The sequence below is a fragment of the Synchiropus splendidus genome, chromosome 1 (genome assembly GCF_027744825.2).
Source record: "Synchiropus splendidus isolate RoL2022-P1 chromosome 1, RoL_Sspl_1.0, whole genome shotgun sequence".
Classification (NCBI taxonomy): domain Eukaryota; kingdom Metazoa; phylum Chordata; class Actinopteri; order Syngnathiformes; family Callionymidae; genus Synchiropus; species Synchiropus splendidus.
Genome location: NC_071334.1, coordinates 26,605,666 through 26,629,606, shown reverse-complemented (window position 1 = coordinate 26,629,606; position 23,941 = coordinate 26,605,666). Strand labels below are relative to the sequence as shown.

The following is a 23,941-nucleotide window of genomic DNA, read 5'->3' as shown; positions in this document are numbered from 1 at the left end:
CGACAGCAAGTTCTGGCCTCGAGTTTATTGATCATTATGTTGCCTTTGCTTACTCTTGCATTTTGTTTGTGTATCTTGGCGAAGCGGTAAAATGCTAACGTCATGGATTCTGCAAAATTCACGCTTCTGTATGCTAACTCAGCTGTTTTGAATTGTCTCACACACAGGAACATATTCTCTTTTAGAAGCATGCAACAGGTGCTTCAGTGTGCAAGAATAGCAGGCTATTGTGTCATTTGTGCTTGTGTTCAGTGTTCCTGGGGTGTGCACTTGGTGTCTTGATCGATCACTTTTCTTTGTAAGGAGACAATAAGAGGAGAAGGGGAAGGAGAAAGTGAGGAAAAAGATAAGGTGTGCGGGGATGTGTCCGGAGAGTGTTGCTGAGGCATCACCTGGACTGATGAGGGATGACTGTTGTGTCTGATCTGTAAGAAGAGAGACAGTCAAGAGATGTGGGGAGGACTAAGGTGCAGAGAGGAAGATAAAAAAATGGGATGATTAATTCAGAGAGAGGATGGGAAACAGTCGTAGGGACTTAGCAAAATGTTTGTGTAGCTATATATACATCTGTAAATGTATACACATTTACACGTATGTTGCACATCAATATAATGTCTTTGAGGTAAAATATTGTTGTTGTTTTATAAATCTAAATCGAAAAACAAAGAATTATTTTCTTTTTCATTCATTTGCCCAAACCTACTACAACTGAAATATTTCCAGGCCAACACAGGGACTGTACCTGGAAAGCATCCTAAAAGATGGCGAAGCCACCACTACTGTGTTCTCCTGATTTGAAAATAGAAGGGCTCCTTCCCATATATCTCTTTTTATTAAAGCAGTTATACATAGCAATTGCTAACAAATGCAAAACTGAATTAGATGCGTAAAGTTCTACTATTGAAGAGAAATTTGAATTTTTCTTAGTCGGACTACATGACCTGGATAATGTGGACAACAGCGCGACTAATAAGCCTGCATGTAGCCGAGTAGCTGGACTACCACCGGACTGGGTGATGTGCGGCTGCACGAGCTTCAGCTACGCTGTGGAAGTAAACAAACTGTTAGACTAATCATGGTCTGATGACGTCTACTAACCAAAAAGTCGTGTGTGTAACCTGATGCAGCATGTGTGTTCCTCCTCTTAGCCGATGTCTTCTGTGAACACATAACAAACCTGGTATCAGCTCGCGGCGACTATGGCCTGCCGAGGTGTCGATTTGTCTTCCACTTCCTCCACTCAGGTCTTTTTGATCATTAGTTTTCATAAGATCTGATTTGTTGGTTGAAGGAGACGACCTTACCAGCACATTAGCAACCGCTAGCATGGTTGCTAAGGTAGTAGAGGCGCACAACGGTGCATTACAGCGTAGGGGGGCAAGGGCCACGCACCTATACTGCCTGTTGGTCTGTGCCCACTGGCTCCTAAACTCTATTTGACTGAGACTCCTCACTTCCTCTCCAAGGGAAGTCCAGGCACCTTGTGGAGAAAACTCGTAATGTGTCTCAGATATTGTTCTTGAGGTCACTGCCCAAATCTCTTGGGTGTTGCTCAATGATAATGACGCTCCGTCTGTCCCTCTCATCTCTTCATCTTCTCCTCAGTCATGAGCAGAACCCCAAGACAAAGGTAGAGACCACCACTGCTATCAGGATCACATAAATTCTGTCCATGTTGTACAGATTGGATGACAAAGGGCTTCCCTGGTGTCCAGGTCTGACTAGAAATTGAGTTTGACCGACTACTGGCAAAGCAAAATGGTCACTCCTAGACCACTTCATACTAAATTCCTTTAAATAAACATATGTTCTTCTGTTAAATTATTACATTCTTCATCCCAGCTATGCAAGATTTTTTTTCCCGATTGTAGTGGCCACATCATGTCTATGTGCCTGTCTGGTCTGGGTAGCGTTAGTTCAGGTGAAGCCACTTGGAGCAATAATAATGAAGCATTATTGAGAATATGCTCTGTGTTTTGGGCTTTTGGATGGAGGAGGACGACAAAGCAGGGGAGCTTAGCAGGGGTGTTAATGGATGTTGCTATGACGACCAAGACCCAGCGGGAGAAGCAGGAAGTGAGGAAGACACTTCAGAGCTGTCGTGGAAGAATCCCATCTTTTTTGGCTAATCTGTCAACAACAGTAGAAAAAGCTCCTGATGAGTATTCACTCTTTAGTACTTTGAGTCTTTAGTGAGCCGAGTGGGAATATTAATTGATGTTCTTAGACTGCTGTATTTGACAACTGCAAGTTTATATCGACACATAAATTCCTCACACAGATTTGGAGTCCTTATTTACTGTTGAACCACTGATGTTCTTTTATTATTATTGCTGTGCCCAAATACATCAATACATCGTATAATTGCCAAAAATGAGCTATTTCATTTGGAACAGAGGCAACCAATTCAAATCACTAGTCAACACAGATAAATGCTGAATGTGATTTACTGAATGCATAGCTAACTAATCTGGTGTATCGCCCACGTGATAATGTTTCTTAAACTGCTGTAGTGAGCTGCCATTACAGAGCGCCAATGCTACAGTGCTTTGTCCACCGTTTGCTAACACTTTCAACTTCCCAGTTAATAGGGGAAGTGTACGTGAACATTGACTTGATAGCAAATGTGCTAACTGTCTATCTGCTAATATGCTCAAATTGCTAATGAGTACCCAGTACCTTAAGCTACTGTAAGGATCCTAATTTTGCTGGTCTTCTGAAAATATGGAATATTTACTTAATGTTTCGCCACTGAAGTGGAGGGAAAGCAACTGTGATGTTACCAGACGCTTGCTATGCTCAGTATGCATCTTCCATGTCGGCTGTGTAACTGAAGCTTAATAGGTCTGAAGCTCATTGGATCTAGTAACACATAAGGAGTGGACTCTGACAGTTGATCTCTTCGGCCAAATTTTGTTTATCTGCATCCAGAGAAAGTCAATCTCAGACCAAGAAAATGAGCAGGCCCCCGTGGGGGGGAGACAGTAGACGACTTCAAGTATCTTGGTCCAAGCCATGTAACCTTTATTCAACTGTAGACAACTGGCGTGATGAGATACTCCTCAGCAAATGTTGAAGTGAACAGTCTCTCCTTCGATAATCTGCTCTCACAGGGTTCATTACTTCAGCACTCATTTCTGGAAGCTGAACATTGCATGGCACACTGTCGATATGAACCAAAATAACCCCTCAGCTAATGATTATTCTGGTGTTCGGCTCCACTTCAACATCCCATCTGGACATCTCAGCTGCGTATTTGTGCTGTTTTTCGGAGGAGAAATGGACGCTGGCTTATGTAACGCGGCTGCCCACGTTCAATCATTTTCAACCCACACCCTCTTCAATGTCAATACTTTCAGTGCTTTCAATGTACATGAAGTAGCTCCAAAACTGTGGTGTGGCATGAATTATTCAGTTGTTTTGGGAGTCAGAAGGTTGACATTTGATCACATGGTACTGTTTGATTCTTCCTTGTTGTTATCCTATTCTCTAATTTAATCTTCATTCCAGCAGGAATACTGGCGTGATATCATGTTAAGAATTGATCAGATTATCGTAAAGTGACTGATGTTTGTTTACATGGCTGTTAAAGATGGAAGGATATTATGGGATGTAATTAATAATTCTCTGCCAGAAACTGGCTCTAAGTTCACTGTTAAGTGGTGTCTGTTCGCAATGTCACTGCCGTCATAGAATCAAGAGTGTAGACAGAAATGCAGTCTTACACTTCCTGGTGCATTGTTCTTCCTATTCTCCCTGAAGTCGCTGAGTCAGTGCCACAAGCGAATGAACAAGCTTCAGTATATTTTATGACCGCATAGGTTAGGAACATACTCATCCAGAGACTCAAAGTAGCTCAATTGAAGAAGGGTCTTAATGATAGCGCCTAGAAGGATTCAGAGTTGTACTGTAAGTACTGTGCAACTGTGACCACATGTCAAGTCCACTTTTCAGATTTTAGCCAGAGTCTCTCATGACATAAGTCGTAGATGAAGTTACGGGGGAGAAGGGATTCCAAGTTCAAGAACCCATATCAAGATCAGGCTCCCTCCCCCGCAGATATTTAACAGGGAAACATGAGAGCAATTACTACAAGCCATTCATGGACCTGGCCTGGGTTCTCCTGCTGGTGCCAGGTTGACCCAGGAGGAGGAAGTGAAATTGAAATGTAAATTGATGAGATGCTGGTTCTAAAATTCCGCTGGCTGCTCGGGATCCTTGTAACTCCACACTCCTCCACTGCTGTCTTCCTGGTAGAGCGTGAATCATGATGAGTGACATGATGGACTGTTGGTCTTGTTGATGTGAGTCATGTTTGAGTGCTCTATAAAAATGCTACACTGATATCTGTATCTGTATACATACAAGTAAAGGTGGGTAAAAGTATTGACACATTTTCTAAACCTCTGCTTTGGTGATAGATGCCTTTAATGCATGTACCAACTACTACTTCCTCTGCTGTCAGGATATGGGATGCTGGGGGATAGAGTCTCTCCCTGATAGAAGGGAGTGGGCACCAGACGTTGGGTAGCCTACAGGCAGTTTTGCTGCTTCTAGAGTACCATCGACTCCATCCATCCATCCATTTTTCACCTCTATGAGACCCAAACTTTCCTCATCCCATCCCCACTTGCTCCTCCCATACAGGTGGAATCCTGAGGCATTCCAATACCACCTGTGAGATTAAATTGCTTCTGCATGTCCTGGGTCATTCCCAGGAGACAAATCACTAGAGCGGCATCCAGAAGACATCCCGACAAGTTGCCCACGGCATCTCACTGCAACGGTTCACGCAGAACTGGCCCAATGCCACGCTGAACATGTACTGGTGTTGTTGCTGTTAAATGAACATCAGATGTCATGGCGAGCTTGTCTGCAGAGAGTTGTGCCTTCCTTTGTATGGGTTTTCCTTATGAACATTCTCATGGATTCGATGATGTTTGGACTGTGGACTTGCCACTGCGTGTTCTTCTCACCAACATATTGTGTTTTTGCTGATGCAGTCGAGTGCTGCGCTTGGCTCTGTGTCACGTCGCAGCAACCAGGCAGAGATCTGCTAGAAGATCCGCTCTCGGCCCTTGTCTGTTCTCATCCTGTACGATCACGTCACTCCGTGTCCGGGAGTCGATCAGGTGAGAGGATTTAGAGAAGCACGGATGCGCTGCCAACTGATTATTGGCCTGAACTTCAGGGTTCATTTCCAAATGTTGTTGCCACGTTAGCATTAGTCAGCAGATGAGCGGGAGCAGGAGCTGCAGGCGTTCGCTTATGTTAAGTCAACTTTAGAAGAAATATGCTCTTTACCTGATGCAGTGCATCTGCTCCTCCAGGTTTTTGCCAAATATTCAGTCCAAGTGTGGAAATAGAGTCGGGATAATAAGATTTTAATGTTTTACACGTTAAAATCTTCATGATGAATTCAAATTAAGAAAGTATTAAATGTGGTAGCATTTTTAAAATCAATTTAAAGATGAAATTACCTACTACGAGTACAAACTTATATTTTGTATGTACACTGGATTAATTTTCTGTTTTCTTTCAGAAGCTGCTTTTGCAAGTCTTGTGTGTTTGTATGTGCTTGCCTTTCCTTCAATCTTTTTCTCATTGAAATAGCTATGTTGCTGTATGTATGTTGTTTCACTGCCAATTAGTGCAGGCAGTGTCTCTAAATTTTGTTAGTAGATCAACATTAAAAAAACATTTAAAAAAACATGCCGCCATGGTGCTGAAAGGCAAAAATGAAATAGTATATTCAATAATAATCAAATGGCTGGGGGATCCAAGATGTTCACAGGTCTCTGATATGCTTTTCCGCGTTATGTTCATCTACTGTGTTAGCAAGATGAAACATCTCCTTATCCTACTCTGAAGTGTGAAACAAAGATCTGATCGAGATGTTGTGATCAGTATCACACAATTTCTACCAATCCCTGTGAGTTGTGAGAGTCGTGATTTTCGACCAAATTCGACCAGTCACTTGAGTCTTATTTTTCGCGTCATATTACTGAAATGTATAGTAGATGGAACTACAAAGCTAATCTCGCTAGTACAGTGCACTGACACTCGGAAAATGATTCTGGGCGGACGTAAACAAACATGGCGAGATCTATTTTACCGTCATTTTTTATTTAGCATGTACATACTTTTTTTTTTTTGTTATTTGCTTTTTGCGAATATACGTACATACATCGTTGATTAACCACTGCTTAGCTTTTTTTAGGCTAAGACGTAGGCTAAAAAGGTCCATATTTCCTGCCATGTAGTTCTAGAAGCTTAAATGATCACAACTTTCACTACATTAAAAAAAATAAAAAAATAAAATAAAATAAATGTAGTGCAAGAAAATAAAGACCTGACTTGTGGACAATCCCCATAAAATTGTGCAATCAAAACAATGTCACCATAGATGTTTGCTTTTGACTGAAGCCACTGAAACGTACATCATTTAGACTTAAGGTGTGGACTGGTCAATAATGTATGGCATTTTGTATCGTAGAAACCTGCCCCCGAGCGTATTCAATTTGCAGATTCAGTGCTGCAGGTATTAATGCAATAAATCACTCTGCTGATTCATGTTCCTGCGAGGAAAAAGCTTCCTCTGGTTTTTCTTTGTGCCAAACTGTCATCAAAGAGAGAACATTACTGAATTAGCTTAATGCGAGAGCCACTGAGTAAGCAACTGAAGGGTCCCGCTTGGGAGGAAAATTGGCAGAATGTCAGCTATAGATTGCAACACAACTACGATAGCAATCTGAAAATTAAAATGATTTTGAGGTGAACTGTTAGACGAGCTGACCTCCTCCAACACCGGGCTAACAGGAGCCGCTGAGAAGCAGCGCAGTAGAGAACAAGACTGTTGCGCAGACATAGATGAAGACGTGGAGGACGCTCACTCTTAACACATTACGTCATCTTTGGCATGCTTCCATTGCCATGGTTACACTCACATTACCTTAATCAGACCACCGTCTGACTGCATTGGTAATACCCAAACCCCCTTTCTCGATTCTGGTTTTCAAGAATGTATCACCAGCGTTTACAGCGCTAATATTGATGAAAAATATCATCACGTATTTACTGTACCATCAGGACAGGGCATTCATGTTAAAGATGAAGTAAAACAATTCATGCATTCCAGAGTTAAATGAATTCACTGCAGTTCGCAGGTGGTTCATATTTGATATGGCCGTCTATGCCATTGGCCAGTACATTTGAGTGGCCCCGCCCATGTCACCACTCCGGCCTCAACCTTTGACCAACCACGTTGACTTCTTGAAAGCATGCTCGGAAAGAAGTTGAGGAATTGTTGGAGCAAGATGTGTTTTTATTAATAAAGAAACCTACTGTAGTTTCTGCCAGGATCTACACAGAGCTTGAGCCAAAATGTAGAGGTAGGTTGTGTCACGGAGCAGCAGTCTTTGCAAAGAGATTCGGATGTCCACCTCAGAAAACACCTCCAGCTCTTCGAGTGGTATATGCAAAATTTCTTATCCTGGAAGTCCTGGGTTTGTTCCGTAGCCTCTTCCAAGGTAGAGACCCAGTCTGCCTGCTGAGACCACTCTGCAATGTTGGGGCTCAGGAGAAAAAGTATGGGATCGGGGGAAGCATGGGGTGATGGAATTTAACAGAGGTGGGCAGAGATGTCAGGAAAAGAGAGCTGGTGGCAGCTGGAAATGCAGTGTCTGGGGGAATTAGAAGGTGTGAAAGAAGATGCGTGAGGACTGGTATACCATCAGGTAAGGTCAGAAGAGGCGAGTCGGTGAAGAAAAGAGTGAGACATTGAGAAGGGAATACTTCAGATTGTGAAAATAAAACCGGGTTTAATGCTTTTTTCTGACTCTTTTGGAGGTGAATCATCTGGGACCCATTCAAGGAATAAAACTGATTCATTACTGTGATCACTGATTTCTGAATTACTGATTTGTGTTCAATGACCACACATGTAAACAAACTAAAACATAGTGAAATGACATGAAACAGGTGTGATCAGTGCTGCAAGATATTAGTCATCGAAAAGTCCAAGCAGCAGAAGCAGTTGCAAGCCATGTTCATCAAATTTACTGCAGAAAAAAGAGAAAAAAAATACACTTGATGCAAACTATTAAGAAAATTGGAAAAACTGTACATCATGAATCAAATTCTGAATAATGTACTTGTATATGTAATAAAACGTCTAAATAAAATAAAATATTTTCTTTCTCTAAATAAACTATGAAGAAGATAAAGTGTAAATGAAAGTATTGCCATAAAATTTTCTAATTAATTTTAATTTAAAAAAACGCTCCAAGGTGCTTTCATGAACAGTATTTACTGTTGGAGGCGCCATCACATTTTTTTGTTTTAAGAACTTCTCCATAGTTGGTAATTATCCCTAATTTGCAGCCGTCATGTCGATTCAGTGACACACTACTGCCACCATTTGTGGCAAGTGTCTCATGGCCCAGAGGTGTAAAACAAAAAAACTTTAAGCGGCCTTCAAGGGGGCGCCCCCGGCCCAAGCATGGGCCTCAACCATATGATTAAGAATCACCAGTTTAGAGCACGGTTTAAGGTTAGCCACTTGTCTCGGGTAGTCAAGTTAAGGATGAGAAGCTACTGAAAGCATTATGGCAGTCAGCGGACCCCAGAAAGATGGTGCGACAAACCTGTGTGTGTGTGCGCATGCGTCTTCTTGCATGGAAAGTTCAGGTCTCATGCGTGCGAACGTGGATTACGTGGAGCATCAGTGTCTATAATGGAAAGTTCATGTCTAATTAACCTCTCAAATGTCGGGAGGTGGTGGGGATTATGGCTCCACAGAGATTAGAGTTCACATTTAAGGCGCACCCACGCCACCGGCCTGACGGGTGAATCTGCAGGCGCTCTCTGAAGACGACCAGATCAAAGTGTAATGTGGCGTTCATATCCAGAGTAATTTCCCACAATCCTTCTGGAAGTTTGTATTGTTGAGCCTGGAGTGATTCTTCATTCTGTCCTGAATTATGAGCCTGAATTAAAGGAAAGATGTGTAAGAAATTGATCTGACAGAAGTGATGTTGAGGTCGTGGGCGGGGTTTGATTGAACTCAAAGCGAACATGGAGACTCTTATTGACATATGATCGATTTCCACTCTTTAAATTGTAATAGTCCAGTGTTTAGTAAAAAATGAAAATGTTCCACGTATACGATTTTGTTAGTCCCACTGAGATCAGCTTTTGTTGCCAATACTTTTGATTCTTGATGTTTTTCAGACATTTTTCTCACCTGCGACATTTCTCCTGGCTGAGAAACCAGTATTGTAGTTCCAATAAATGATAAAAAGGTTTGATTAGTGATTATGTGACGTTCAGTCAGACAAAATTGTTCATTCATTGAGTCTGAAGCTTTCTTGTATTTTTTTGTTTTACACATTTTTTTAATGAAACTATCCTCTGGGTGGTTATTAATTACAGTTATTACACTGGGTCACATAGCACATGTACAATGTTCACAAGTTGTGCTATAATCTTACAATAAGATAAGATATGTGAATGAAAAAAATGAATGATTTTCTTTTTTGTTAGTTAAAACACTTCTACTTAATTTGAAACTACAAGGAGGGATGTGAAAGCATGTCAGAAAGCACTGCGAAGGGACTCACTTCTATTTGTGGCTCATGTTTTCTGTTGCCGTGGAGACAGGTGGCAGAGTGCCAGCAGGAGACGGGACTTGACCTGAAACAGACAGACAGACAACCAGGGAATCATGATCAGAAATAAACAAATAGGCCACCAGGCATCAGTCAGACTGCTGATGTTTAGACTGCTATATTTCATTTGTTTATTTAAAAAAAAAAACACGCTAAAATATTTAATTGACTGTACCTTGTTGGCAAGTGGATGGAATTAAACTGTTTTCGAATGAGTGTGGTCCTCATTTCACCCTTCAACATCAATCTGGTGCACTAGTGCAGGGGATGTCGACTTTAGTTACTGTCTACAGCAGTCTGCCTTGTTGATGTTTCTGTTGTCCTGAATAACTGTGATGGGTTGAGATCATGTTTTATACATTACCATCGCAAATACTTTATGACCTGAGAAGTACCGTTCCTAATGAAAGCCAATGCTGGGGCCATAATGGGAGCAGGCTGTTATCTGTTGATGCTTTCATTCAATTTCTTGCACTCACACTCCCAATGGGGTCACAGGGGAGAGACGGCTGACACCCTGGGCAGATCCCCGATATATTATGGGATGCCTGCAGACAGACAACCACTCACTCATTTCACAGTCACCATTTTATTTTTAAGTTTCATTTTGTCAAACACCGCTGTGCCAACAATGACGTATCTTTTAAACTACTGCACTGAAGCAGTACTTAGCTTCATGTTCTGGAAAATCAATGAATTAATGTAGATTATCTGTTGTCTACTGATAACTGATAACTGCACTTGCTTCCCTCTGCCCCCTCCTGGTGAATCCTGGTAAAACGCAAGAAAGGGAAATGGAATTACAACTCTACTTGGACATTTGAGAAAGCTCTTAAGAGCCTCCTGCCTGTGCCGTTGCTGTGTAACCACATAAAGTCATATTTGCTGTTAATGGACATTTGTCTTTTTTATGAGGCGGTCACACCCCCTTTTCCATTATTTTAAATATGATCTCATCGGTCTGACTGTCCCTGCAAGCTTCTCTGGACACTCAGGAACACAGCAGAGTTATTGCATTATTCGCGCTCTTATCGGTGCTATTTACAGTGAAGGGCCTCCCGTATCTGAGTGATGCTTTGTCACTGTGGAGGACACGGTCAGGTGTTTTGGGAGTGAGGGAAAAGTACTGAGAGATCCGGGCAGCTTCACGGTTCCATCTATTTATGGAGATATAAGAGACGCATACACTTCTGTTTTCTCACTCTCATTGTGGTGTAAAGTAACATTCTAAAATACAGCATTGTTACTATTATTTATTATAGTATTATTTCAAATATTTTCACTGGAAATCTTTTTTCCGTAACAGTCATTCTCTCGCCAAATATATCCTCTATTTATATCAGGTAAAGAACATCAAAATGTGTGTTTGGAAAGATGTTTTCATATCTGTCAACTCATTGAACTACTTTTGCTTCTTAGAAATGAATAAGAAGAACTGAATACAGAAAATAAATACATTGATGTTTGGTTTTGTGTTGGTACAGTCTCCTGTCTTAATAAAATAAAATGCCGTTGCTTTTTGACAATAATCATGTCGGAGGGTTTTGAGGGCAGATCAGGCTGTTTGTTTGTAGCCGAGCTGGTGCGAATAGCACAAAATTTGCAATGTTTCATTTTGCCACATCTGAGTCACCCTGTGAGTTTTCACGCAGACAGAGTTGATTGACAGCTCACATGATGTTTCATGTCTGCTTTATGACTGGAACACTGGAGAAATCCGAAATCATGAACATGTAATCAAAGTGGGCATCTCATAGAAACCATATTTTTCTTCCGAGAACTTCATTTACGTTTTCTATTATGATGATATTTTAAGCCTACACTCTCATACACGTTAGTTTTGTTGATTCACTGAATTTCTATTTCCCTTTTATTCGATGTAATACCGCCACCAAGTGTCCAAAAAATAAACAGCAAGACGTCAGCTCATTTTTAAAAATGACCACAGAACCTTTCTCATGGATGGTTTCTGTCTGTATTGAAGATCTGACGTACGTCGTCGTTTAATTAAATGTTATTTTCACGTTATTGCTCTGTTGACTGAGACGTGCGGCGAAGGGCTGTGTGACCGCGGCTTAGCCACTAGAGGTAGACAGACACAATAGAACGGTTGTTTCAAATTTGCACATGAAAACATTTTCCCGGTCTTAGCTGCTATTGCATTGTGTATCCATACAATTGGATTTGATGACTGGATGAACGCGGCCGATATTTTTCCTGCCCGCACGAGGTCAGTCTCACACTGCGGGTATGTTTTGGTTTCTGACGCTGTCAAGTTTCAGTTCTCCTATTCATGATTTCTATTTTTTCATATTCATTCGTATTATAAAATCCGTCCGAAAAATTAAGATGAAGAAAAATTATTTAATCCCTGTTTTCTTATTATCTTATATAAAATCACAAATCATTATATTTTTTTGACAGAGTTTTGTGATTTCCATTTTTTGCAATGGTCCCTCACTTATGTAGTGCTGCTTGAAATTGAATTTCCCATCCCCAAAATGGTTGACAGGTAATCGCAAAAGAGTCATGCAGTGAATGTATCCCTCATGGTAAGATCATCATTTGATTTCAGTGAAAGCCATGTTCAGTTATCTTTGTTGGCTTGAATGAATATCAAGTCTGATTCCTGAACCTCATCTTTTGTTGGACATTTTTGATCCGTGTTCAGAGGAATCACCTGCTGTTAATCTGAGTCCTGGACTTCAAGGCCTTGTGCGTTTAATTTATAAGCTCCTCTTACAGGCAGCGATAATGGCGGCTTAATTCACCAAATCCCAGTCGAAGTCGCTCTCTGACTGGTGATTTATTAGAGAGCTGCGACTTGGACGTTTGCACCACGTTAGATGAAAATATTCTGCTGCCTGATTGTATTCATGTTCTACTGTAAGTACGGGATACACTTGTGATATTCCAGCTCTATAACTGTATTTAAAGACAGTCGCATCTTAAGTCAAATTTAGGTGATGATGGTGATTATAGTTGTTTTTATGCATGTTGAACATCTTGATCATTCTCTGTCACACATTATCCTCTATTTGTCCTCATTAATCCATGAAGCACATTGTCTTCTTTACCTGGAAACTTTCCTTTCTTCATCTAATATGTTCCCTGTTTTTGCTCTCCATGTATGCAAACCACCTGAGTTTGGCCTCCCTCCCTTTGTCTCCAAACTTCTACAAGAGCTGTCCCTCTGATATACTCAATGTTGTCCTTCCTAGTCGCTCTCAATGAAATCCTGAGCATCCTCAATTCTAACTTTGTTATCTTTGTGTCAGAACTACACTCCCTAAACCATATATCATAGCTATCACCAGCTTTCTCCTTCTGACCTATATTCCTCTTCTCTGCTGCTCATACCTCCACCTCTCACCACAACAACAACCGTGGAGGCCCATGTAGAGTCACCATAGCAAGCAAGAGGAGCTAAGCCCTGATGTGTCTCTACTCTCACCTTGAATCCCGCTTACATTCTGACAGTATGCCTCACCACTACCTGACTGTCCTCGTCCGCCACACTTGACTTGTTGTATTTACAACACTCAACCAATCTGTTTGACCTTAAAGAAACTTGAGAAGAAAAATCAGTACAGTGAATGACAAGTGAAATCCAATATACTGATTTTGCACGAAAGCTTGTGAGCAGAAAATTATATATATTTTTAAAGTAAATGTTTTTTTTAAAGCAGCTGCAGTGGTTGTCACTTCTATAGCATGGTGCTATGCATGTGATCGTGCTCTCTGTTACTGTGCATGGTGAGAAAGACCTGCCTTCCGTAACAGCCTATCTCTGTTTAAACCCGATCGACCAATCAGCCACGTGTATTGCTGTCACATGAGTCACAGCGTTGCTCATGTTAATATTCGGAGGCTGCAGTCTGGCGCTGAGCTCGCAGCACCATCACACACACACTGGCATGCGGAGGCAAACCTAAATAATTCATGCACATACACAGCTGCCTACCATTTCAATATCTGAGGGTTTTCTGAGAATATTCCAAATAGTTTAATCATCTCTGTAGTGTCGGGTTTTATGGCCTCAGGCAGCAGGATTATGTTTTTTGGCTCCTCATTATTGTAATCCTGGAGGCTTTTCTTCCTTGAAAGCAGCTAATTGTGTTGGAATCAGGCAGGAATCCCTTCTAGGTGTTACTCTTCTCTCTCTCTCTGGATCTCAATATATTCTAAATTATACATGTACACAAGACCGCCTCTGTCATTTAGGAAGATGCATACGCTAATTTCATCAGCAGAGTGTGGAGACTCATGTAAAAGATGGTATGCTGGATCCCCTTCATACTTCTCCCTCTAGCTAGTGTTGTGTCCAAAGAGGTGGATCACAAAAGAGGTTGGGGTTTGTGGCCAAGGATTTATGTGCGCATGTTTGTGTGCCTTCAAACCATTCAAAGTGTTATCTTTTTGCCGTAACTGGCTGGTACTAAGCTGTTGTCATCCATGGAGATGACTCCCCCTCTCCCACTCTCTGTGTCCCAGCTGCCCCCGCTTACTCTGGCATTCCCCCTCCTCCTTCTCCACCTCCAGTTCTCCCTCCTCCTCCTTCTCCTTCTCTCTCCTTCTCCTTTCCTGTCATTTCCCTCCTGTTCATATGTCCCGGCAAGACGTTGTGGACTTAAAGGATGGCTCGTTGGTCAGGTGAAGTCAGCACGCGCCGGGAACCAGTGAAGCAGGGGACGGGACCGTTTTCTTCAGCCCAGCAGAGTGATGTGATGTCTGGGTAGAGGCTGGAGAAGAGCCCCTTTCATTCCTGGTCCACCCAAGACTGTTGTGTTGAGGAGGACAACTCTGACAATGGAAGTGCCTAATGGGGATATTTTTATAAATGGTGTGATGGTCTCGTTCCTACAGTAGTGACCCACAGGAGCGTCTCGCTTCCATCCAGAGCTGATGTTTCTGTCTGCATGCTGACAGAGAGGAGGAACAAAAGCTGGAGGGCAGTTTTCATAGAATCCCTTCACACTGTCTGACTCGGTCACACCAGCGAGCTCTGTTGACAACGGGAACAATAAGAGGAGGAGAACTAGTGTGTGGAAAGAAGAGCCTTCAATTCCCACCTGTGAGGATTAATTAGAGCGGGGGCAGCATGGCGCACGCTGCCTCACAACTCAAGAAAAAGGCTGACGAGAACCTTAATGCTGCTGAAGAGGAGGAGAAGAAGAAGAAGGCGAGGAAGCGTTCACGTGAAGTAAAGAAAAAGGTAGAGACAATGTCATGAGGAGATGGGTGAATCATCCGGAGCGGTCTAGGAGGCTCTCTTTTGTTGTGATGCTGCATACGTGCACATGGCGAGCGTTGGTGCGGGTGTTGGGGGGTCGGTCCCAATGGGGATACCGAGGATAGGGGGGGTCAGAGGGTGAGTGATGGATGATGAGAGAATATGAGAAGAGAGAATGAATAAGATTTAGTGGATAGACAGAGGAGCCAGTGCGTGTCTGTGTGTGCGCCTGTGTGGGACAACGTGATCCCACTGTTGTTGCCTGCGTTGGGAATATGCGATAGACTACACAAAATATTTTATACAGTTTGCAGATGAGGATGACAATATTGCATGGATTTTATGATGACTGATGTCAAAATCATGGACAATGTTGATCAATAAATATATTCTCATTCGAATTTTACAGCAAGGTGACATTAGGAAACGTTCTTGGATGCCAGTGGTCCATATTAAATACACTGAAAAATGATTCTTAAGGGCACAAACTGGCAATGGCTAAACTTGACGTACAGTAACACACACACATATCATACCGACATACGTTACATAACTTAAACAGTATGCACACAAACTTGTTCAGTGTAGTTTCACCCAACACATGCAAGGCAAGCGTGAACACCAGAAGCACATACTTTCTCTCCAACACACAACAGAACGACACAGAAATGAATGTAACATGAACACACTGAGCCACACACTCAGGTTGTTTGTCTTATGATGATGAGCCATATGTTCAGGTTTCCCTCAGTTTGGCAGGAGGCTGCCTCTTTGTGTGTGTGTGTCAGTGTTTCATGTGTGTGACGTGTGAGGAATCACTCTTCTGCATCAATCCAACTGAAGCAGACATTTTATTTCCTCAAAAGGACAAAAAAAGAGTGTGACTTGTGTTTCCGCGACGTGAGTGAACTTATTTTTTGATGCATTAAGTATGTGCGTGTGTAAAGTCAGGCGAGGGAGGTGCAGTCACACCCTGCGGTTTATGTTCATGTGCGCCTGGCGTCATTCCGCAAGGACAAAGTTAAGATGTGGTATTTGACACACACATGCAGACTACACACACACGCACACACACACCTAGGGCTGATCAATATTGTCTTCAAATCAGTCACACACTCACTGTGGGGCCGACTTGATGGGGAAAATACAAACCATCTCATGGATGTTGTTTGGTGGAGCTGTGTTGTTGTGAAGAATGTGTGTGTTTGTCTTAATGACATTTGCTGTGTGTGTTCTCATCAGTCAAAGGTTAGCCACCTGCCACAACGAGTCAATATCACGACCTTGTTAACATCAAAGGTGACCTCTGGTGGTCACATATAGTTAGTTTCTTGTCGAGATGAAAATGGAAACACTCAACAGTGTTTCTTTTTTTTTTTTTTTATCTGGCTGCATTGTTGTGAAGTTGGCTATAAATAAGTAATTGTTGAATTGTTTTTTGAGCAGTGAATTGAACAGCTTGTGAAGTCCGTGAATAAAGAAGGATCAGAAATACATGCTGTGATACACTTACCAGGAATAAGGCGATGAGCACAGTAACATTTATGATTATCTGCTCAGAATCCAGAAGAAGGACTTCGGTATGATTTACAGTTTGTGTTCCCTCATTAGTGCTATGGCCTCAGGAAATAGTTGGCATCTGCAAAGCACTGTTCATGTCAAGGAAAAGTGGGCTCCAAAATCAACTGGAAATTCAAACTTCAGTGGAAGTATTAACATCTCAAACTTGATTTATACCTGCAGTTTAATTTCAGAGTAGGATCAAATTTCTTTTTTTTTTTTTGAGTAATCCAATCATTTTGTAACCATCAAGTCTAGCGTTCAGTACGTAAGATATACCCACTTTAGAGGTCTCCATGGTGGCACTGTCACCACTGTGGCCTGGGTTTAATTCCCAGTCAGCGAATTAATCTTAGTTCTTTAGAGGATTCTTTATTGGTGGAGCTTTGATTTTTCATAGTGTGCTATTCTAGCTTTAGCATTTAGCATTGACTGCGAATATTTTGTCTTGAAAAAGAGGACAGATTATTATCATTACAATTTTCTAGCCTGCTGACTATTGATGAAATGCCATTGTATTACAAACGCCGTCCAAACACTTCACCAGTGCTACGACAGCATTGATTCATCTGCCTAGAGAAAGGCGAAGTATGATTTATTTCCATCAAGTGATCAATAATTTTGATCGAGGAGTCGCTGAAGTGACTAATCGATCTTCTGTGGTTTTATTCCCCCCTGCTCTTAAAGGACTGATGTTGAAATCTGGTTTGGTTGGACTAGGGAAGATGATGTGGTGTCAAAACCATCTCGGTTTTTCTGAAGCAAAGACTATTGTTGACTAAGTGAGGAGCATTAACTCATTTATTTGACTCATTTGTCTGTTAGTGTTGCGATTAAATACTGATGTACTATTGAGCTACTTCAAGCTACTTTACCTTCTCCTTGTTGGATGAAAAGTGCTCACAGGTCTGGGTACCTCTGCTCCCCCGCATCTCAAACCTCTCTTATGTGATGTGCCTACCACCAATGTCTCCAGCCCAAGCACCATCAAAACAATGCGATGTGGAGCTACAACTTCTCTATACTCCTGAGCGTCTCAGTTGAGCGGTGGTCAAGGACAAAATAAAGCACTATACGGAAGATGAGAATCTGCCCAGCGATAGCTTAATGTGGCTAAGGCCGCTGGGGGAGTTTGTCGCACTAATGCATCCATAAATGATTTCAGATAGAAGCCCCACATTCATTAAACACTGCAAATGATTCAAGGGAAACTTTTTCACGTTGATTGATGGAATCTTTGAGGGGAAGCGGTGGAGGGGCGTGACATTGACTCTGGGATGTCTGATAAATCCTTCCTCTATTGACGCAACAAGTGAGGGAGACGTGTTGCTGCAGTATTCCGTGTGTGTGTGTGTGTGTGTTCAGGGTGACATCAGCAATTCTTCTGTGCTTGTAGCGTACCGTCGTTGGGAGGGTATCGTCTGTCCCGAATTCACTCAAGGTAAATCTGTAATAGCGTCTGCCCTCTGCCAATTCTTGGCACCGGGATGCAGGAAATATCCTTCTCAAATCACTTCGCCTCACTTCTTCTTCTCGCTCTAATCTCTCCTTTAGGATCTGAACATGAGCTAGAAAAGGAGTTAACCACTCAGAGAAGCAGCCATTAGTGCAATTATCTGTGAGAGGCAAACAAACCAGAGCTATTGAATGTCAGGAGATGTTCTGCTTCTTGTTGTGATTAAGAAAACCTTTCACACTTGCAAAACTGAAGCATTTGGGAAGTTGAGAAATGGTGCACAGGCAAGGCACGTAGACCCAGTAACTCCTCCTTAAAATGTTGGTGTCCATGCTATGAGAATGAGTTTAAAAAGATGACCTCAAGTCAGATGTTATGGAAACTGAGGAGCTGGAGAAAGAATTGACACCGGGTTTGATGTGGAGTACTATATACCGTAATTTCTGGACTATAAGCTTTTTTCTCGTGGTCTGAGCCCTGCAAGGCTGAAGAGCATCATGCTTAAAATTATTGAGCATTGTCACATTAAATCGATGAAATCACAGGCCTTTTATTTACCTTCAAGCACTCTAATATTCTGGTGCACTGTGTAGTCCGGAATATACGGTAATTATATATTGTTCTGAGTATGTCGGCACACAAAGTTACTCCTGAAATTTGAATCAGAGTAGCAGGTAGTTAGTTTGCAGACATCAAATACTCTGTATAGAAGCCTATGTTATATATAGATGAAGTGCAGCTGGCTGTTTAGGCCTGTTTTAAAGTCTGTGTCCATGGGATATAACCAGTTCATGTAACTCATATTGTGGCAACACTGACCGGCAAAATTATTATGTGAAAATAATATCTTTGATCACCACTCATGAGCATTTTACTGTCTTCACAAGAGGACAACCAACTATCACTTTAAAATTCAGTTCTTATTCGGTATGTGTGTCCTCTGTAATACTGAGCTCCTGTATAACACTTTCTGCGGGACTGCTCGAATAACATTACTATAAATAAATTTTATGTTTCTTATTTTATTGAAAAGTTGACTCAACTTTTGCCCACAGTTACAACAGCGTTGATGAAAAGCATAACGTTTGTTCTTACGATCAATGTTTATTTACACGTGCGTGTTGATGGAGCAATATTACGGCCCACTTCCGTTGCCAAGATGGGCGCGCATATTTTTTTGATAACGTCGACTATACATGGGTCCATAAAACATTCAACAGACCTTTGCTAAAGATGTACTTTGAGCCTCTTCGAGCACCTGCATAAAGAAAACACACCTGTATTTGCTAGTAAGAGGACAAGGTTAGATTTTTTCACTGATTCTGTGAATAATTCAGAAATGAACCTTGACTGGGTGACTGTCATTTATAGCTCTTTAAGACAAATTTTATGGATGTAAAATGTCTGTTAGCATTGTCTTGATCATTGTGTTTCCATCTCACATATATTATTTTGCAGGTGTTAGTATCTGCAGCAACAACACATTGGTAGATTATGACGTGAGGAAAGAGGAATTAATCACATGTAGATTCATAGATTCTTTTGAGATGTATTTGGGCTGTTTTTGTCTTTCCTGCAGCATCCTGTGATCCTCCCTCCCCCTCCTCACTGCCGTCCCACCCCACGTCTCTGTCAGCTGGCGGTGGACGGTATTGTTCTGTCAAACTCATGCTGCTGCTGACACCGGGGGTGGGTGGTGGCGCAGTAAACACAATATTTGCCAGGACTATTGTTTGTGAGATTAGACTCATTTAGCTAAAAACATAAACTCTAGTCTCAATTGTCTCACCATTTGACGTTCTAGAGAAGATAGACATATAAATAGACGGTCCCCTGGGAGCAGGCATGGTAGCTCGCATGTCTCCTGACACCCCTTCACGCTTCTTATTGGAAACCTACTTATTCTGCCTCCTCTTTGTTCTGTGTTACCTCCTGCCCTCAGAATATTTAAAAATGGCGTTTATTATTCTCTTGCATTGGTTCATCCTTACTACCGTGCTAGCTATAACCATGTGGTTTAGAATGTGTAGAGGAAAAATGCAATATGGTGCGATATGTTCAAAAATGCTTCGATCTAATAGGACGTTAAATTTGTTTAATGTCAAAACATTTCAAAACTTGAGGCTTACATGTTTTTCTCAGTTGATAAACCTGAGTCTGAATTGGTTGAATAAATCCTATATTCTGCCTTAAGTGTAAGTGTAGTGAGGAATCTGATTATGTTCATTGATACTGAAGATGCACCGATACAATCAGTGTCAGGCATTACAGATACCAGAAAACCAATACAATTTAACAGCAATGCGCTGTTTTTCAATGTCAGTTTATGGGTTTTGTTAAATTTGTTTTTGCGCTGCAGTGAAACTTGTGACAGTCACCCATGTACAAGAGAAACATAGGAATGTTGTTCAAATATATAAAAATAAGAAACACTCAAAGTAACTTTATGTGCAATGTCGTAGGTATTTGGTATCAGTATTGGTGAGTACTCAAATGTAAGTACTTGTTTTGGAAAAAAATTGTATTGTTGCGTCCCTATTACATACCCAAATCAGTGTTAGTTGCCATCTTTATCATACTCATCCAATTGCCAAACTAATGCAGAAAGCATCATTTCCAGTTGGAAGGATATTAAAAATAGACTTGTGATGTATCTGTAGTACCAGTTAGCTATTACCAGCTGTCTGTGGGACATCATTAATGTTCCTTTGGGCTTGAGAAGCATCAATATGATGCAATAAAAATGCGATAATGACTCACTTAAGCGGCTATCAAACAGTATTTCGGGAGACCTGCCTGTGTGTTGGTTCCAGTAACCTGTCAAATACAGAGGAATTTATAAGAAGGAAAAATATCCGCAGGCTGGAGCGCACAGATGCTGACACTCTGCTAAGATACACTCAGAGAGCAGTGTGTTATGAATTATAGAAAGACACCATCATGGAGCAGAGGATGAGATCTGAAAGCAAAAGGAGGTGAGGGCGGGTCTGGCTCTGCAGTGTCCGACATCGACGCGCTGCTATAAAGGTGTTTTATGCCACCCGTGTGCCACCAGACTATTGTGGTGGCGGCTTGTGTCGAGGGGGTTGCTGGGCCAGAGCGATGGTGCAGAGACTCATCAGCGTTCTGATTGGTGGATGGAGGAGTCAGGGTGTAAAAAGGGGGGCTCTCTCTTCCAACCTACATATTGCACACTGCAAGAAAGGAGGGGAAACAGAGGCAGAGTGGGAGTCAAGTGGTGGGGCGGGAGAGAGAACTAGCGATGGGGAAACGGAGGAAATTGTAGAGAAGATGAGGATGCTGTTAGCTCTGGCTTTTATCTTTGCTTCCTCAGCTTCCCTCTTCGCCGCTATGCAGCGGAAGATGGGAATGAAGAAGTGGGACAGTCCATTCATTTTCACACATACACAAGTGCACACACGCATGTCCTCACGCACGCACTCAAGCACTTAGATCTCAGCAGATTTAGCACCAGTGGATTCGTCTAACTGAAAAGCACAGTTCTTCTTCCTCAGATTAGGACGAGTGAAGATCTTGGACATTAAAGTGTCCCATGTTGGTTTGCATGAAGGTCCATTCAAATAATAGTGGTTTTCATGATGCAAAAAAAAAAAAAGTATTTTAAAGTCCTAAGGAAAAACAATATTGAGTGGGGAAGAAGGAAGGAGACAACAAAAAAACAAAAGACAAAGAGACTATTTTACCATTACCATTATAATTACGATTATATTACCAAGTAATAATATAAACTCTAGACAGCAAGAAGACATACAGGTGAATATAATGTGACAAAAATTCTGCAACTGAGCTCATATAAGAGTCATAAACGGCCCTGTTAAACTCCGCTAAATGGCCCTTTTCATGCAGTGAAAGACACATTAAATTTGCTTATTTGAGTGACGATCTCACCCAGCAGCAACAGGAATAATATGTTTTGCGATGGTTGTCCTTTTTCCTGTCTTCAGCACCAGCCCCACAAAGTGTGGTGGTAGTTGTGCTTCTCTCTGTATTTAGAATTCTTATGATTCTCCTCAATGAGACGTTATTTGTACTTGGATATTCCAATGAAGTATATCCAATGGGAAATAATATTAGGATATGTTTAAGGAGTTGTGTACCAGTCAGAGACATGTGGAGATTTCCTGAGTGGGCAACTTGTGGATGCTCTAGATCCAGCAGAGAGCGTTATGGGCTGTCATGACTCCCAGCCAGAGTCTCGGTGTGAGACGGACATTTTGAAGGTGAACGGTCTGAGAGAGTGTGCTGTCTGGACCTCACTGACACAGACACACTCAGTGGGGAACGATATGAGATGCCCTTCGTGGGCTGGACTATACGTATATACAGTACGATGCCACTGCTTATCCATTACCGCAGACCTGGGCAAAGTGCGGCCCGGGGGCCAAATGCGGCCCTTTGACTGTATTTATGTGGCCCTCCTGGAGTCAGAGCAAAACTATAAAACTGACATTGTTGTTGTCTCTGACATTTTGTCTTATGGATTGTTTTTTGTTTATTATGATGTAACTGAAACATAACCTTCTTGTTTAATAATTTTTTCTAAATCTTCTCTCGTGGCTATTTTAGGAGCATTTCTTGTCCCTTAAGTAAATTTTGAAATGTATGAGCCACATTGACAATCTTTAAATGGAATGTGGTTTATATTAAATAAAACACAACAAACCAACAGTTTCTATGCATTTTTACAGTGTAGATTCATAATCACACATGATTTTTATCCTCTCTTTGTGTTTGACGGCCCTTCTCAACGGTCACAATATATAACCCGGCCCCTTGGGAAATTTAATTGCCCACCTCTGCATTACCGGATCAAGCGAAAAGTCACCAGTGCTTGATCAGAATGTTTTAAGGACTGATGATTGTGGATCAACAAAATTCTGCTGCTGTCAACTTTGGTTAGTATTGGCACAAAGCTCTTCTGCAGACACTCTGTGGGATCTTAAGATGGCTCTGAAGATGCAGTAAACGTTCGGCCACAGGTTTCAGGAGTCAGCAAAGCGAGGACGCAGCCTGCTGACTGACAAAAATCTTAAGTGCTCGATTGATTTACTTAATTGTCTGGCGATAGCACAAGCCACGAACCGACGTATAGTACTTCCTACATGTGCTTAACTTTGGCAACAACCATCCAGAAAAACACAGGCAGCAATATTGATAAAGAATACTGTTTTATGCATATTTAAAAAAATAATAAAACAAAATAACATATTGTCACATCATGTATAACATCACATCTTGCAGAAGTAATTGAAAAGAAAACAAAAGATGTCCATAATACGTGTGATAACTAAATCATACAAGGTTCACGATGGGCTGTGAGCTCTGCCGAGGTGTTTGAGCTTCACGGTTGTTGATTTATTCATGTTTGCGTGTTTGGTCTGTTTCTGTCCGAGGCAAACAACTGTGGAACGGGAGCTGCCTTCTCTTCTCTCCGGTCATGTCCCGTGTACAAACCTGGTTTTTGTTTTAGCACTCATCTTTAACTGATCTTAAAAGATGCTGACATGATTGATGCTATTTCGTGGGTCGGACGGCACGTCCCATCTGTGGGCTGCCCCACTGCCTGCTTATCTGCCTCTAGCAGATGAAGCAGAGCGGCGTCTGCAGTCCAGCTTCGTCCACCATCATCATTTCAATCATGATCGACCAAACAAAGAGCTTCACGTGTCATGATGTCATTGAGAAAGTGGGCCTATAAATAAAACATGATGACTCAGCACTAAGCTTTACACAACTGATAGACATTCTCTGGCATTGAGATTCTGTGGTTGTACCTTGTGTTTTTATCCTCCATCTGTCTCTCCAGCTCTGTGTGAGTACTGAGACTGCAGTAGCTGATCCACCAATCAGAGTGCTGCTTTGCACATTCAGTCAGAGGCAGGACAACACAAGCGCACACTCGTGTTCACACCGGTGATGCCCTTGTGTTTATGCTAATATAATGCGAATGTAGCATTTAATTTGATCTTTGATTGTCATTGATATTTAGATTGATATGAATGA

The 23,941-nt window shown here is 41.7% G+C and overlaps 1 protein-coding gene across 40 annotated transcripts in view; it reads left to right on the top strand.

Annotated features, from left to right (window-relative positions):
• The window catches only part of LOC128755934 (ankyrin-3-like), a 98,764-nt gene that overhangs the window by 13,673 nt on the left and 61,150 nt on the right, over positions 1-23,941 (top strand). For 22 of the 40 annotated variants that reach the window (XM_053860217.1, XM_053860209.1, XM_053860225.1 and 19 more), the window contains exon 1: positions 14,210-14,883. The exons of 2 other annotated variants lie outside the window; for them this stretch is intronic. In XM_053860217.1, the coding sequence (XP_053716192.1) occupies positions 14,770-14,883 (114 nt within the window). In that variant the 5' untranslated portion in view covers positions 14,210-14,769. Of the gene's footprint in view, positions 1-14,208; positions 14,884-23,941 lie in introns of those variants that run through there. 16 more of the 40 variants (XM_053860119.1, XM_053860071.1, XM_053860086.1 and 13 more) reach the window with 2 other exon arrangements.